The sequence below is a fragment of the Seriola dumerili genome, unplaced genomic scaffold (assembly GCF_002260705.1).
Source record: "Seriola dumerili isolate Sdu_G_001 unplaced genomic scaffold, Sdu_1.0 BDQW01000187.1, whole genome shotgun sequence".
NCBI lineage: Eukaryota > Metazoa > Chordata > Actinopteri > Carangiformes > Carangidae > Seriola > Seriola dumerili.
In genome coordinates, this window is record NW_019174442.1 from 2,112,858 (window position 1) to 2,130,375 (window position 17,518).

General features: G+C 40.9%; 2 protein-coding genes across 2 annotated transcripts; both read right to left on the reverse strand.

Moving 5' to 3' along the window:
• Positions 1-556: 556 nt before the first annotated feature.
• Positions 557-7,962, reverse strand: aftph (aftiphilin). Its single transcript, XM_022752826.1, has 7 exons — positions 7,883-7,962; positions 4,599-6,085; positions 4,144-4,313; positions 3,784-3,910; positions 3,506-3,562; positions 3,139-3,252; positions 557-3,025 (listed from the first exon to the last, which is right to left on the reverse strand). Exons 2-7 carry the CDS (start codon positions 6,048-6,050, stop codon positions 2,921-2,923), a joined length of 2,025 nt encoding a protein of 674 aa, XP_022608547.1. The 5' UTR covers positions 6,051-6,085; positions 7,883-7,962; the 3' UTR covers positions 557-2,920.
• A 6,133-nt stretch (positions 7,963-14,095) lies between these two features.
• On the reverse strand, positions 14,096-17,194 carry LOC111227459 (zinc finger protein 568-like). The gene is made up of 3 exons (XM_022752967.1): positions 16,812-17,194; positions 16,065-16,119; positions 14,096-15,862 (listed from the first exon to the last, which is right to left on the reverse strand). Exons 1-3 carry the CDS (start codon positions 17,115-17,117, stop codon positions 14,577-14,579), a joined length of 1,647 nt encoding a protein of 548 aa, XP_022608688.1. The 5' UTR covers positions 17,118-17,194; the 3' UTR covers positions 14,096-14,576.
• Between the last annotated feature and the right edge of the window lie 324 nt (positions 17,195-17,518).

A 17,518-nucleotide genomic window follows, 5' to 3' on the forward strand; every position in this document is an offset into this window, starting at 1 on the left:
CTGAAGTACAACTTCCTGCTTGATTACATGCAAATATGTAAAAGTTAGACTCCCTTGAAGAGTAACTTCCAGGTTAAAAAGCAAATGTTTCACTTCCCTCTTTGGTTGAATGTTTTAAGTCTGTTTGCATCTCTGACCACAACCAACATGACATATGTGTGTGGTATCTGTAACCACACCCAATAGTGACATCATGGTGGCAACGCCTGCAGGCTGGACGCTCACTTGTCTCTCGACATCGCCAGATTTTTTCATTTTCAAATTTGTCGAGCTTTATACAGGGATTTTTTTTTCACATATGAAACCTTGTAATTTTATTTGTAGAAATCTTATCTAGACGTTAGCTGTCATGTCAAATGTTTGCTGTCCCAAGCTAGACTGAACTTTAAAAGAGTGGGCTTAGCATTATCTCGGAAATCTGAACTGTTTTATTCCCTTTATCTAGTTTTTAAAAAAGCAGTTTGAATACTCCAGCTTTGCATTCAACCACGGAGAAAAGTGATACTGCTTCTGGCAAGAGAGAAAAGCTGAGGGAAAAGAGGCAAAACAAAGCAGAAACGATCAACTGATTTATTTCAGTATTTACAAGGATTTCCCACAAGTCCTTATTGCAGTGCATTTGATCTGGATTTGAGCAGTAAATCTGAATAAATAAAAAACACGACAACCTATAGGTCCAGAGAGAATTTCACCATTTGGAAAAAAAGTCGTTTTAAGAAAATAATTGCTGGCATAAAGGCACAACTCATTATGAAATACTGTAATTGCAGTTACAGAAATGTTGTAGAAACACCTTTGATTGGTAACGAAACACTGAAAAAGTGGATGTCAGGTATCAATTATTTTCTCAAAATGAGGTGCTTTGCAATCAAACACTTTATCCTATTCAGCATGCTGATACAGTATATGCTTCACTGCAAAAGGAGTAAAAAAGAAAAACCAGAAAGCAGCGTAAACTCGATTTCCTATCTGTGTCACCATTTTTATCTTGACAAATCAACAAAATTAAGAAATAAATATAACAAACACACATTATTAAAACATATGTGGTGCATGTTCTTTGTATTTCTGGCTGATTTCTCGGTTTGACTTTGTTCCTACAGTAAATACAGTAAATATGTTTTGAGCTTTTCACTGCCCTCTGCTGCTCATACGTCATTACTGCAACACTGGTCTGGTGTCAATACTGATGCCTTTATGCTTTTATGTTATTTCATCACTGAACATCTGTCTGGGTTGAGTTGATGGTGTGACTGGATCAAAATAATGAAGTTCGAAACTGAACATAAATGGAAATAGGGGAGAAAAAGGAAGGTGCCTCTGTTGAATCTAAATGTCAGTGTTGTCTACACCAATGGACTCAACTAAGTGCCTTCTAGGAAATTACTTGTAAATTAAGTTTTATCTTATCAGCTGCTCATCTCCACGTGTCTGCATACTACAAACATGTCCACATGCTGACAAATCAACAGTGCAATACCAAACATGGAACTGACGGTCAGGCAAACATTTCCTACAGTAAAAGTCCTTTTTTTACCAAATACGGTAATTCAGTTTTTTTTAGCTAATCATTTCCTTTCCGTCTCTTGGCACAGCTTTAAACCACACTGCATTATTTAGCATACTTTCATGTTACCCACTTCAAAACACAGATTGTTCTGCCGAGTTCACTGTCTGTCACTGATCTAAAAAGTAAATTCAGATAACGGTGGTTTTTATTGTTTGGTAAGTCAATAAATATTTAGATTTAACTTCTTTTTTTTTCTTTTTTTAACTGGCAGCATGTTAACTGCAACAACATACAAGTTTATAGATTTGTTGCAAAAAAAGTTAAAGGACACCAACAACATGCTAACTCCTGTTCTTTGCTTTTTTCCTGGTCTTTCTTTTGTTTTGTGTTTGTCATCATGTCGGTTAGATCTACTTCATGATTACTGTTAGAATTCATGTTTTAGGATAAAGTAGGAAAAAAACACCCAGGTCTGTACAAACACTACTGTACTAAATCTGAATCTAATTAAATTGAATTAGTAAAATTTTCCTGAGCAAAGAATAACACTTTTATCCGTGTTGTTTACTTTTTCCAGTAACTTTTTTTTTTATTTCTCTGAAGTTGACTAACATAACTGAGGGCACCATGAAACCCTTTATAAGCAAATATGAACAAATAAATAGTTTCAATCAAAAATGTAAAGAAATAAAGCAGAAAATTAGATGATACTGTCAGATTTACGGGCTAAGTCTGAGTATGTAATATAGCCATACACTGGGGAAAGGGTACATCCCAGTATTAACACTGGGTTAGAGTTACAGTGGCCACCAATAAATAAAATAAGAAATGATCCTTGGGATAAATGCATCCATTAAATCAAGTAGCCTTCATCCATATCAAGTGTTACCACTGCAAGATAGAGACCCCAGGGTTTCCCCTTCACACCTGGGACTGATAAATACTGAGATCAATTCTTTCCAAAAGGTGACAGCAGGTAAAGATGAGACATTAGAATAACTGAAGGAGGGAGAAAAGGGAAGCCAGTACAGTGTTTCCCCTGTAATTGATTTGGAATAATGCAACTGAACGTTCATTTTTCTGTTTGGCTGCACATCTGTTTAATTTTTGGTCCCAGTTTTGGGTCAGTGGGATCTTATACCTCTGATAGTTTCTTGTTTGTCGACAACATGATTTTTCTGAACACTGGGTGTAACTTTGTTATTCATGAGAGGAAATTCAACTGAATAACAAAGTCATTATTTCACAAAATGTAGTCTCTACAGCTGACTGTGTTGAGGGGAAACACGGTGTAAATCAAAAGAAGCACACATGCCCTGGAGGAGGAGAGGAGGAGTCCAGAGGAGCCCAGAGTAAACTCTCAAAAGTTTGGGCTCATTAGAAGAAGCCGTGTAAGTGTTGGCTGGTAGTCTACTTCCGGCCCCAGAAGTGAGGGGCTCGGCGAGGGGACGTACCGTCCTGAGAGCTGCTAAGGCCATTGCTGCTCCAGTCCAGCTGCCTGGAGGGGAGCGCCTCCTACAGAGAGAGAAGTGAACTTCATTTATAAAAGTATCCCATCTAGATGTGTTCATGTGTTACACTCTGGTCCCTTTCACATCAGTCATATCAAATCAAACAGACCAGTTTACCCGCATTGAGTCTGCTGAGGGGGTTCGGGTCCCTGTAGGTGTCTGTGCTGTGACTGCTGTGTGTCCTGGAGAACAGACAGCTGGCACAGAATCTTTGGTGGGCTCTAGCATTCCCTGATGGATGATAAAACAGTGGAGACAGAATAAAGAACCTATAATAAGCAAAAGTGGCAAAAATAAAAGTGACAAAACAAAGCATCTCTTTATAGCACTGAAGCTGTCATGTATTGTATTGTTGTATTCACACAATGAATACATTTTGTATAGTCTTCTATTACACACCACTGATATTGGTATTCTTATGTTACAATGCTTCTTTCCACTAAAAACAAGTTCATTTTCTTCCGATTTCCTGCAGCTGACTCACCAGGCTGGAAGCAAAAGCAGGAACAGCCACTGGCTGCTTCTTCATGCCGATGAAGACCTTTCAGAGGGAAAAGACATACAAAATAAAAACATTGGATTCTACATTTTAGGAATCTGCAGTATAGCATTACTCATTACGATCGAGCCGTACTCACGTACTGCAAGTCAAATGCATTGATCAATCACTGCAGTCATAGTTTCAGCTTTTAACTCAGTTACAGGTGAAGATATTGTTAGGATCACTGATAAACACTAGTTTTTATGTTTTGCCAAACTCACAATGTTCCTTGTGTCCACACCGAGGCACCTGAGCAGAGTCCTGTTTGAATGAGAACCACCCCACTGAAACTGGAGGCCAACTGCACTGTGGACATCTTGGTGTGGCCACCACAGGCCCTGCTGCACACTGAGAAATGGTGAGAGAATTTAAAAGCAGGATCAGACACACAGAGACATTAATAACTATTCATGAGAAAGAAAATGAGAGTAAATCTGAAATGACAAGAACAACATCTGAAGTAGCACTATTTACCAAGTTTGAAGTAAAACTGGTTCTTTTTAAGTGAAAATGTCAAAGACTATTAATATATCCACCATCATCATCGCCACCATCTTCCTAATTCAGCAAGTTTTCCTCACCACTGAGCAGCACTGAGTTCTGGCATCCTCTCCTCCTCACCCTCAGGGAGGTGTCGGGTGTGAAACAGAGCACCGAGGCTCAGCGGCTTCTCCTCACCTTCCACCGCCGGGACCACTACCTCTGGGAAACTGGCCCAGAGGAGCTGCTGGATACGGCACGACAGTGACGCCTGACCGGAAACAAAAGAAAGAGGAAAAGATCAGTCCAAATGTAATATGAAATATGAACCTACTTTTTCACTCGGTTTTATTGTTGTTTTGATGTCCGTGAAACTTTTGGCAAATGTTTTTGGGATGTGACAAAAAAGCAATAAAAATAATGATAATAAAAGGAAAACAGAAAGAGTAATCCATCACAAGCCCTGCAAAGTAAAACAACTGACACCTTCTGGAACTACTTTTCCTCCGACTTTATCCTGCTAATTATCAACAGTTTTCAGTGAAATGTCTCCCACCTGACAGCTGTTTCTCCTTAAAACTCCATACTGTCCCTCCCTGTTCTGTTCTTCCTCTGTGTCCCCATCAGGCTGAAAGCTGCTGACTTGGTCTCTGTCCTGTGTCCAAGAGTTTCCCTCCTCCTGAGCCCTCTGATCCTGGAACTCCGCCCATGACCCTTCTCCATCCTCCTGTGTGGGCGCTGAGCAGAAATCTGCAAAGCTGTCACTCGGTGGTAAGTTGCCTAGACTCAGCACCCTTACATCAGCTTTTTGTACACCTTCCTGGTCCCTGTGATGCTCATAGCTACTGTCATTGAAGTCTGCAAATTCATCTTCTGTATGTGTTACAGAATGTGACTGGTTGGAGGTAGCAGAGGTTTCCTGAGTCGCAGGTTGGTTGCAGTGATGAAAACCCTTCTCTGCCTCAGACTGGCTGAGATTTGCCATGCTGCTGTTTCCCAGATCTTCATCCTCATCATCAGTCTGGTCCCAGTCTGTCTGATCACCTTGTGAAGCAAGAGATGAAACATTTGGTTCCAAGTCAGCAAATGACAAATCATCACAGGAGGATGCCAGGTCGTCTGAAGCAGACTCATACACACTCAATGTTTGAGGGGCAGTAGAAACACTCTTCTCCCCGTCTTTCTTCGACACTCCATCCTCCTGCACCTCTGAGGTTTGTAAAGAATTTAAACTGCGCCTTCTTTCCCTCAAACTGTCCCGGTGCTCGCCTACATCCTCCTCCCCGAGACGAGGTTGTTCAGATGGAAATCCCGAAGCTGCTGCAGCTTCCTGAGGCTGATGGTGGTCCTGAGATGCTGCATCTCTTCTCTCACAGTGCTTGACCTTAGTGCAAACGTTTCCTTTTGCCTTATATGCACAATGAGATCTGGGCTCAGAGTCCATGATAACATCATGACCTGGATCACAGATTTGTTCGCCTAAGTTTGTCCCTTCCACTCCGCCAACCCACTGCTCTGTGCTGCTTATGGGAGAGAGGCCACAGCACCAGGGGTGTGCTGCCTGCTCTGTAAACACGGTGAAATCAGCAAACCCCGTCTCCTCCTTGAAAGAGCAAGTGCCCGCTATGGAAGCCCCAGAGTTGTGGTCTTCTTCAGCATATCCGTTTGTGAGGTGCAAATTTGATTCAGCATTACAATCCTGCCCTTCCATGTCTATCTGCCGTCTGCTGGAACCCGAGTTCACAGTGGATACAGGTTGTGATTGTTCAACTGGGTGATTAAAGCTGCAGTTGGGTTGAAGGGTGGCTGGCTTTGTGGTAGGGGAAGGCTCTCTGAGGCTGGACGTTGGCCGAGTTGAATCAGCGAAGCCTCGAGGGGAGCAGGACACCCCGACAGAAAATCCCCCAAAGTCTCCAAACTCGTCTTCCTCTGATCCAGCCTCCCCGTCGCCATCATCCTCGAGTGGAGGGGGAGAGGAGGAGTGCAAGGGCATGATGTATGGCTCCATGTGTTCACCTAACAGGACCTGAAGGCCTCATGCACCTGGGAGACAAAAGGGAAAAGAAAAGGAAGAGGAAGATCATGAACAAGCAGAGAAAACATTAAAAAAAATTTTTGTTGATGATGGTAATTGCTCAAAACAAGATAGTTGGTCTACTCCGGGAGTCCAAGTGTGTCAGGAGATAAATGCTGGTGAAAAACCACTGCCAGAATGATTTTTGCTTTAGACTACAGGTGATTTGGTGTTATTTGTGGTGCAGCCTTGTCTGTAGGCTCTTCTCTCAGAGCAGATTTACGACGATGAGATCAACGTCCTCATGACATGCATGCAGAATGAGTGCAAACAGTACATCGTCTTGCTACCTGATGCCTACATAAACCTTCAAGATAGCTTCACTTGACATCATATTGGATACTGACAGCATATTAAACACCTCCATGGACAAACACTGAGAATACCAAAGGGACTGTTAGTAATATTACTCATTTTATAGCACCTTTACATCACTTGCCTACTTGTTTTTTAATGTTCTGGCAACAGATTACATTTCTCCTATTCTCCTCTAACAACTTGTGTGCAGCCTGAGGCCCTCGGACATGTAAGATCTGACTGTTCCTATAACTAGTTTGAAGATTTACTGCTAAAATAATTTGAATGGAAGACTATTACACTGAAAACTAAAAAACTGAAAATTGACCTGTTTGAGGATCTCACCATTTACAAATTGCAATTCTTTTTTGAAAATGCTTATTTCCATGTTTTGTTTTATGTATTCTGGATCTTAGATTTCACAGATTGATTTACAGATATTCTGTATTGCTGGTTCTATCACTTTTTTTATGTGATATAGAGCCAAAACAATTGGTCGATTAGCTGATTAGTTGATCAATTTGCAGCTGTTTGGATAATCAATTAATCATTAAATTATTTCCCCTGAAAATGCCAAACATTTGCTCATTCCAGCTTCTCAAATGTGAGGCAGCCCTAATGTGAAGCAGATGAGAGAGTATTAGATTATGTAGGTATCCGCTTCATGTCTGACAAAGGTTACAATGGAAGCAAACATGGAAGTATAAGTTGGTTACAAATTGATTTCCTGAGGCACATTTAGTTTTGGTTTAGTTCAGACTTTTTGCAGACTCTGTCAAAAACTGAAGAAACTGCTTCACACAGAGGATACTGAAAAAAACATGAACTTTAAAAATCTATTGCACAATCTCATCCCTTTATATATCTTCTCTGGCAAATGTTTACATCTAACTGAGGTATTACCAGCTCTATGTGGTGCTGATCCTGGAGTGGAAAAAGAAGCCAGTACTGGCCCCGGACAGTAAACTGATACATGACACACTATCCGATGCTTTGTGCTACTTAGACGAACAGTTCAAACCAAGCCCTGCGCCTGCAGCAGCCACTCCAGGATCATGGATTAGTGTCTATATTAAACCTTTAACACAAACACACAAGAACTAGCCTACTACCGCATAAGCTAACAGGTATTTTTACACAATAGATTAACGACAGTCTGGTGTCATGCCATGAAATTAAACAGCTGCATATGAAACCATACGAACATTAGCTGCTAACGAAACTGCAAAGCTAGCTTATTTGCGGATAATCCACTGTGCGTTAGGTTTAAAAATAAGGAGCAAAACCTACAACCCCAACCGCATTCCGCTATCTCGTTACAACACAGCCACTGATTAGCATTAACATTACAACAAGCTAGCTAGTGAAGCCACTAACGCTGTTTATCCGTCAAAAACACTGACATGCTATTTAAACGGGGCTAACTGCTAGCTTGCATTACAGTGTGCCGTTATTTAATTTACCATCACCTGTTCACTTTGCCGTCTCGTCACTTCTTGTCTGTCAGTGCCGCAGCTCCGCTCTCCATCACCTCTCACCATCATTCTCCGATGAGTTTAAATTGGGATGTTTAAAATGTCGAGAGGGCTCACTACATTCCATTTTCTGGGAGCCATGATTAGTCAGCTGCGAAGAGCGGTTGGGGAAATATCCGGGGTTCACTTTGCAGACCAGAGAGTGACTCTGCTTTAATAAAAAAAAATAGACGATCTTCGTTCTTGTCCATGGCTATGGTGTGCGTTACCTACTGGGGAGATTTGACTCAACACCTCTTAGTTTATTCTGATGTGGTTGGGATCAGGGGCGGAGCCAGACATTGTAAACATGCAACTTCAGTCTTTACTGAAACTGAAATGATTTACTGTATCAAGCCATTTGTACATCATTTGGGGAAAACATGATAGTTGCCCAGGAAAAAAAATCATCCAGAGCCTGCATCATATTTTCTGTCTCCATCATTCTGAAACCAAAACACAACAAATTCTGACAATGACAAAAATTCTGATGTTATTTTGAATTTAACTTAAATAGCATCACTAATCTTGACACCTATTTTTGTTGCACTATGCTGGTTCACAGATTTAATGTTTAGATGAAAAATCTGCATTTAAATCCAGACCATAATAATATGTGCTGCGACGTGGATCCACAACATGGCCAAGTAAATGTCTTCAATACTCTGAACTGAATATTAGGCCAACAGAAAAACATTTACTCTAATGACATTTAATTTCTTTAAGGAATAGCATCACAGCATTCAATCCCATCTTGTCAACACATTTTCATCTCCTGTCTATGGAGGTAGATTTGTCTCAGTGGTATTTGTGCAAACAGACAATCAGTGAGTAAATGTGTGATCTGTAAATATAAAACACTTTCCACAAATACAAAAAAACACATTTGTAAACTCACAAAAATATCCTCCAAATATAAAACAGATCTGCAAGTACACAAATTCCACGAATAAAAACATATCTGTGAATACATTGAATTAATTTACAAATAAATGAAAAGCATTTGTGAATATCTTCCTAACATTTACCACTTTCAAACAAACATTTATGAATCAATTTTCTGTTGCCATAGTGACAGTAAACATCTTGTTGCACCACATTTCATACCCATCCAACCCTTAAAGAGATAACTGGTGCATTGTAATCATTCAGTCCATTTGTGGAAGGTGTTCTTCTGCTTCAAATCCAGACCTCCTCATCTGTCCTCTTCTCACTCCTTCTCTACTCCTCTCCTCCTGGTTTTTCATCACATATTTTCTTCCTCTCTGCTCTTAACTCCAGCTTTTCTCTCCTTTCTCACTCCCCTCATCTCTTCACCTATTCCTGCTTCCTCTCCTGGTCCACAGGTTGTCCTGTCCTTTCCCCTTGCTCTCTTACTCATTTTCCCTCATGGCTCGTCCAGCTTGCCCAAAATGACACCATCAAGAATTTTGCATCAAGCCTGAATGCTCCGCAAGTTGTCGGGGCGACCTATAAATGCCTATTTCCCCAGTGCAGTACTAATAGAGCTCCATTGATGTGCTGGTCTAGTCAGAGAGACTGAGAAGAAATGACACCAAGTGGAAGTTATATTATAAACTTCATATAAGATTCGGGGCTTTTGGGAAAACATCAGGGGCTGGAGCCCCATAGGAACGATATGTATCCAGTTTAGGGTTGCTTTTGTTTTGAAACAAGTCTTAAGCAAGCAGAGCAAGTGCAAGTAAGCAAGGATGAACATGGATCCAAAATTAGTAAGAAAAACAAACTTGAACAAGTATCACATACACTCTTTATCATTACAAAATAGAAAAACATATTTTATTTCAATAACAAGTAAGTGCAAGATAGCCATGAGTTTGTTCATGCTGCTTGTGGCTGAGATCTGAAGTGCATCAAACCAACAAAACTTCAACAGTGAAAGCTCCAGTTTGTAGGAATCACAACAAAGTAAACACCACAATGACACTGTCAAGAACAATCCTTTCAAGTCCATTTAAGTGCTGCAGTCGCTTGACTCCTCATTGATTGTAACATCAAAGAGGAGCAGTCGCTGGATACCTCACACCTTAATCTACAATCTTCTCATCAATGTTCAATTATTCATTAGCTGCTTGTAGTCGCGATGAAGAAACCTTTAATTGGTTGCAGCCCAGATTTTTTATCACTGGACTCAAAAGGTTGTGGTCTGAAGCAGAGGACATTTTTTTCTGACAGCTTTTCTTTTTCCCCTGAAGAGGCTCCATATTGGTTTCCAGACATAAGACTTGTGCGAGCGAGTCAGGCTCCAGGCCAGTGAATCACCACCTACATTTCCGATTTGTTCACAGAAGCAAATAATGAATGTTTAGAAATGAAATGTCAATTCAGTCTTGTAATCAGGTAAAAGACTACACAGTGGCATGCGCTTTCCATGCTTCATGGATCTTCATATGTCCCTTCAGTTTCGAAGCAGTATGAAATTTTTTGCCACAAACCGAACAGCGAAATGACTTTACCCCTGTGGGCTCTGTAATGCCACACGTTTTGAGATGATAGGTGTGGGCAACCATTTTGCCACACGATTTGCAAAAATATGGCTTTTCCCCTGTGTGCATCCTCAAGTGAACATTGAGATTTGAACTTTGAGCAAATGATTTTCCACAGAAAGAACACGTGTGTGGCTTTTCTCCTGTGTGGATTCTTAAATGCACAGCCAGATGATCCCTACGAGCAAACTTCTTGTCACATTCAGAGCATTTAAAGGCCCTCTCTCCCATGTGAATCTCATCCATGTGTCTGATCAGAGCAGAGTCCTTCTTGAACTGCTTGCCACAGAAACGGCAAGCCCTCTTGTCATTCTGCGCTTGTTCCTGAGCCATAAAAGAAGCGCCGCCGTGACTCGGACCACATGAGTGTGAAACGGAGCCATCACTCCCATTCCACTCATCGTCGTTGTCCAGTGTCACAGTTATAGAGCTGAAAGTTGGGAACAGCTGGTAGTCAGTCTGAGTAGTTGTTTCTGATCCAGAAAGTCTGACTTTCACATCCTCAGAAGAATCAGCCTCCTGGTTTGGGATAATACAGAGATCCAATTGCTCCTCTTTAACCTTCTGAGGGCAATGGGTCTCATTCTTCTCCACAATGGGAATCTGGTCTGGCTGCTGTGAAGAAAGTGCTTCCTCACTGGCTGACTGGGTGTCTGAAGGACAGAGAAGTCACATGCAGAAACCTGTTAAATAAAAATCCACAAACACCACAATTCTACAGGTCTAAGTAAGATGTGTTTTAGTCAGTGGTGGAAAAGGTATTTAGATCCTTTACTTAGGTAAAAAGTACAAATACAACAGTACAAAAATACTCTATGATAAGTATTGCTGTCAAATTCTTGCTTAAATAAAATTACATAAGTGTGGGTTTCCTCTGGGTTCTCCGGCCTTCCTCCCTCAAAACGACTCCAAATCGCCCGTAGGTGTGAACGCGAGCGAAAGGGTCGTTCGTCTCTATATGTTAGCCATGTGATGACTGGTGACCTGTCCAGGGTGTACCTCACCTTTGCCCAATGTCAGTTGGGACTGGCTTGAGAAATTGTCACTGGTTTCAGCTTCCCTGTCATTGTTGTGTGTGATAGCAAACTGAATATGTCTGGTTTTGGGGCTGTTGGATGAATAAAACAAGCAATCTGAATATGTTACCAGTAAGGGTTTGAAATTATAACTGACGTTTCTCACGTTTTTATGACATTTTAAAGCCTACACAAAACAATTAATTGATTAATCGAGAAAACAATAATCAGATTAATCAATAATGAAAACAATTGTCAGACGCCCTTTTCAAACGTTTTTCAGTGTAAAATCTCAATCTAGAAGGTAATTAGTAAATGTAGTGAGGTGGACGAATAAAGTACAGGAAATGGAAATACTCAAATACAAGTGCCAGAAAAAACTGTACTTCAGTAAATGTACTGTCCACCGCTGGTTTTAGTCAGATGTGAAAGAATTCAACTGTTTCTACAGCCAGTGCATTTTATTTGCTGTTCATGAAGTTGCATGACTTTCTCCTGCGACTTAGTCAAAAATCAGAGTGAATCTGTTGCCAAGCAACGCTGTAACATAGCAACCTGCAGGATGCCGCATTGACGGTGACACAAACCTGCTGTGATTAATGACATTTCAGCTTTTAAGGCGGTCAGCTGCTCCACCTGCTGTGTCAGGTGGATGATTTCTCTCTTGGAGCGGACAACTTCATCCTGATACTCTGCTATGGTCTTTTCGAAAAGTCCAAAGATCTCCTCGGCGGCCGCAGCCAGCCGCTCGTTGACCAGCACTCTGAGCAGCTGAGTCCCCGACATGACGGAATACCAGTTCTCTAAGTGTGCAGGGCGGTACACGGATTTTACAATTAAGAAATAAAGTCCTAGGGAAGTGAAATATGCATATTTTACCGAGGTAAACGAACCGAGTGGCAACAATATGACCGAGTCAATGCTTCCGGTTTAGCTTTAAAACGCGCAGGATTCATTTTCACCGGCGCCCCCTGCTGCGGTGGATGATATGTTTCTGCGTGTGTGCAAAAGTTTGGACCATAGGACTGTTTACTGTCACCTTGGCAACGGGTTCCGGCTTAGTAGTTAATGTTAGCGTAGCCTGCATACTAACAATGAACAATAAAATTGTAATATGTCATTTCTTAAAAAAACAAATATCAACACCAAAAGCCATACTATCAAACACTTTAGCCAGGTTCTGTCACGTCATCTCTTACAACCGTTAACGTAGCGCACGTCACTTGTCACTTTGACAGCTCAAAGAATACTGCGTGCTCTTACTTTGAAAAGCGGAAATGGTGGCGTTAGCAGGCTATCCCGTGTTTTCCGATACAAGCCGATTTTCGTTCAGACCGGCAGGAAGTTTGTCTCAAAAAAGAAAATGTGTATATTTCTTTTCCTTTCAAAAATAAACAAAATAGGTAATTTGACCAGGGGTGTCCAAACTGTTGGATACAACCGTAGACTGTATATAAAAATGGACGTCGACTCCGGGTCTGGAAAATGAAACGAATGCGGAAGTGCCTTGAACTTGCATTCTATCGAATGTCCATCAGGGGGCGACTCCACTGGTTGCAAAAAGAAGTCCGATTGTATTGAAGTCTATGGGAAAATAACCCTACGTGTCACTTGATGTATTACCTCAGTAAACGTTTTCGTTATGTGTTTATGGTCTGAAGCGATGTGTCGGACATATGACTTGTCATTGTGTTTTCAGTTCATCAAAGTTAGCGCCAACATGTTTCCCTTAAAATGTCTTGGTCGGTGTTCGGTTGTTCTAAAAGACACTCGGAGGAGTCAGCGGTTCAGTTTTTTTTCGGTAAGTACATTTTGTTTTAAGCCTATTTTTTGCTAGCCAAAATTAGCATCCCTGTTAATATCACAGTTCAGGTGAAGATGCACCTTGCTAACCAAGCTAGCCAGCTAGTGCTAACGTTAGCTGATAACTTAGCGATTGCTATGCTAATGGTACCTGGGCCCGCTGGGCAGGTAACCTGTGTCTACCTGGGTTAGCCCGTGGAGGTGCTCAGTCAAAGCCCAATAAAAAGGTACATTTAATCGACGTTAATGTAACGACGTTTGGTTTGTGTTTCTCCCACGTGACCCAGTTTAAGTGATCTGCGTTAGTGTAATGGGCAGGGTTAATGTTAGTTAATACATTATCCATGAAGACGTTGTGATAGTTCAAGTTAAGATAACATGACATAAAAACTGACTCTGGAAGTATTTACATAGAAATGTCAAAGTTTAAAAAATTCAAAGGCTTGCTTTCATCAGTCAAGCTATTCAGTTCATATAGCTGAAATTACTTTGAGCCACTGGGGGAAATAAGTCACCTCGCTAACCACATAATCTACAATTGCGTTGTAGTTGGGTTCTCCTTTAAATGCACAATCCATGACTTTAATAAAGTGTTTCACCATCAAAGCATCTGGTGCAGAAATATAACAGGCTAAACTTATAAATATTAATGTCATTATAGAAGCCTATTGGGCACTTAATTCAAATGTTCATGTAAACTTCAAAATTAAAATGTAATTTTTCACACTATATTGTTATATTATTATAATTGTTACATTATACTGGACTTTTACTTTATGAATATGAGCAAAGCAGGAGAAGCAGTCAGCAGGTTCTATTTAAAAGTATTTAATCTTTTGCTTGCAATCAGGTGTGAGTTGTTATATTTCTACAAATGAAAGAAAGCATAAATGCAGGTCAAATTCTATCATGTTATCTTGAATTAAGCAACAAACAATTCTAAATCAAAATCAGTACATCAATACATTCTCACGCTAAATATATGATCATGTGAGAAAAAAACCAAGGAAATATAATGAAATAAAATCACTCAACGCACTCAGGAACAAAGGTCAACTGAGGGAACCAGCTCAGCTGAAGGGCAAACAGAATGAGCTCAGGACACAGAGCAAAGAACACTCAAGGCACATGACCTACCCAGTTAGCACACCTGTTGTCCTGCTGCTCTTCAGCCCAGCAGTCATGTGACCCCACTTCCCACAGTACGTGTTATTTAAGTAAAAATTTTAAAGAAAATGCAGACGTTTCTTCACTTCTCGACCGTAAAAGAAAAACAAATTGACTACACGCCTTATATGGTGTTATATAGACTCTGATGTTCTCTCACACCATTTTAAGTTTTTTCTCTTCCAACTCTTGTCCTTGCAGTTTCTCACTGATGTGCCGCTGCCATGACTTGTGAACCTCCATGTGCACCTTCAGGTTTGAATCTGTGCGAAAGTTCCTGCCACAAGTTGTACAGCGAAATAGCTTAGTTGAGCTTTTGTCTTGTGTCCCTGTGCACAATTTGAGATGATGGCTACTTGCAAACCTCTTGCCACATTTATTACAAAAGTACGGTTTCTCTCCAGTATGCTGTCTCATGTGAACGGTACGATTAGAATTTTGAGTGAATGTTTTGCTACAGAAATCACAGCTGAATGGTTTTTCACCCGTGTGAATTCTCATGTGCCGAACGAGCTGGTGGTTCTTATGAAACTCCTTGTTGCATTTAAAGCATTTAAAGGCCTTGTCCTCTCTGTGATCCTCATCTGTGCTCTCCTTCTCTGGCGCGACTCTGCACTCAGTCTGCATTTTGCAAAATCTGAAATGATTGCTTGTGGCAAAACTTTTTCCACACTTGGCACAAAAATATGGTTTTTCCCCCGTATGCACTCTCATGTGAGCAAGACGACTTGAGTTCTGAACAAATGCTTTGCCACAGTAATCACAGGTAAAGGGTTTTTCCCCTGTGTGACATCTAATATGCAGAACTAGCTGGTAGCGTTGGTCAAACTCCTTGTTGCATTCCAGGCATTTAAAGGCTTTGTGCCCTTTGTGGCTCTTGTCTACATGCCTTATCAGATAAGAGTCCTTCTTAAAACATTTACCACAAAGGTAGCAAGACTTTTCATCCCTTGGAGGCTGTTCCAGTTCCACGAAGACTTCAATGCCATGACTCTGATGAGGCGACAAAGAACCATCACTTTCATTCCATTTGTCGTCTATGCTATTGTTCAAATTCACAGTTAAAGCATTGGAAGATGGGAAGAGCTCACATTTAATGGTTGCTTCTGATTTAACTTCAGCTTTGTTTGAAGCCTCCATGTCTGGACTGATGCACTGATCTACCAGCTCCTCTTTCATTTGCGGGTGGATGTCTGTTTCCTCTAGAACAGAAACCTGCTCCACCTTCAGATCACACCGCTGCAGCAGCACTTCTTTGACCTGTGGGTTGATCTGTGTTTCCTCCGGGACGGGTGCCTGCTCTACTTTAATGTCACAGTGCTGCCGCAGCACTTCTTTGACCTGTATGTGGATCTCTGTTTCCTCCAGGACGGGGGCCTGCTCCACCTTAATGTCACACTGCTGCAGTGGGGGAGGCAGTTCTTCACAGACCGGCTTGGTGTCTAAAGGACAGAGAGGAAACTTGAAACCTCTAGTGCACATACACTGAAAACTGACTTTATTTAAGTAGGAGACATTTTGCATAACTCTAGACTGGGCTCTGTATATATTTTCAACTGTCCAATGAAGGCAAGAACACCAAATCTCTTGCCATCTCTCTGGCCTCATAGTGAAAAAAGCAGCCCCCCACCTTTCACGTCTTACCTTCAGAGGAATGAGAAGCCATTACTGCATGCTTGGTCGTGTTGTTTTCTGAGTCCTGTTGAAAATAACTGCCTGTCAGTGTCTATTATAGGGTGTACGCAAGACAGTATCAAAACACCTCATGAAAAGGGGCTTTCAGCTATTATCACTATTACAAACAATCCTATAAAATGTGAACCACAGTTTGTGGCTCGTTTCAGCTCTAAAATACACACAGTTGGCAGTTGATCGTTAGGTACACCTTGCTATAAAGTTACACTCTCTGTATAAAGCAACATAATTCAAAGGCACCATGAGCTATATCTTCCAAAAATGATCATAAAGTTAAATCAGCACCTCTCCTAAGAACGTTTCAACAAAAACTGAACATGGAGGATTTATTGCATTAGTTTTAGGTAAGTTTACCTTATAAACCAGCAACAGAGTGTAGTTTGCATTAACAGTTAACATTTGTCAACCCCTATAAATTGAATGCAAAATCTAGACAATGAACAAATGGGCAAATTATATATTTTGTTGATTTCGAATCGAATAAAACCATTGCAGCAAACATATTAATGCACTGTTACTTTTTATTTTATTAATTTATGAAGTTATGAAAAAACAAAGCGGTGTTTCAAATTGTTCTGACTGTAAGACTAAATAATTGATAATATTTCACTGTTATTGTTTTTTATAATGTATTCTTTGAATATACCTAACAAAATAAAAGCATTATAATGAAATGGGATGAATATGAACACACACCTCCGCTACACTTTGATCCTGTGCGCCAGGGGAAACACCAACAGTCGGTACAGCCGTCGGCGTCAGGAAACGGTGCATCGCACTGGTCCTCGGCTGTCCGTTAGCGGTGTAGTCCCCCGGAGCGAAATGCTCCGAGCACACTATATATTTCTTCAGCTCATCCCGGGGAGTATTTACATCGATGTTCAAGGCGAACAGCCACAGTCTGAGCCGCGCAGGTTCCCTCACTGGGAGGCGGTGAAACGACAAACTAGCGCCGGTCCTCGCTTTGTTTCCGCACGTCTTCACAGCGCAGGAGTTAGGCATTTTACAGCTGATCACCTCATCTAACTAAATATATTTGTGCTAATGTTAGTCCTCTGGCTCTGCAGTCCCACTGTGGCTGCTCTTCTTTTTTTTTCTTCTTCTTCTTGGAGGTTTTACAGCAGTTGGCCTTCTTCATGTTGCTTTACTGCCTCCTCCTGGATTTAACTGGACTCACTTAGATTACATTAGCTTCAGTGGTGGCAAGTGACCTACTGTATCTAAGATCAAGTTTGAGGTACTTGTACTGTACTGGAGTATTTCCATTTTATGCAGCAGCGACTGATACTCCATTACATTTATTCCACTACATTTGTTGATGACTATAGTTAATCATTTTTATATTAAACATTTTCATACCAAATCTCCAAATTTGGTGATGTTAAATTAGATTTATTTTCTGC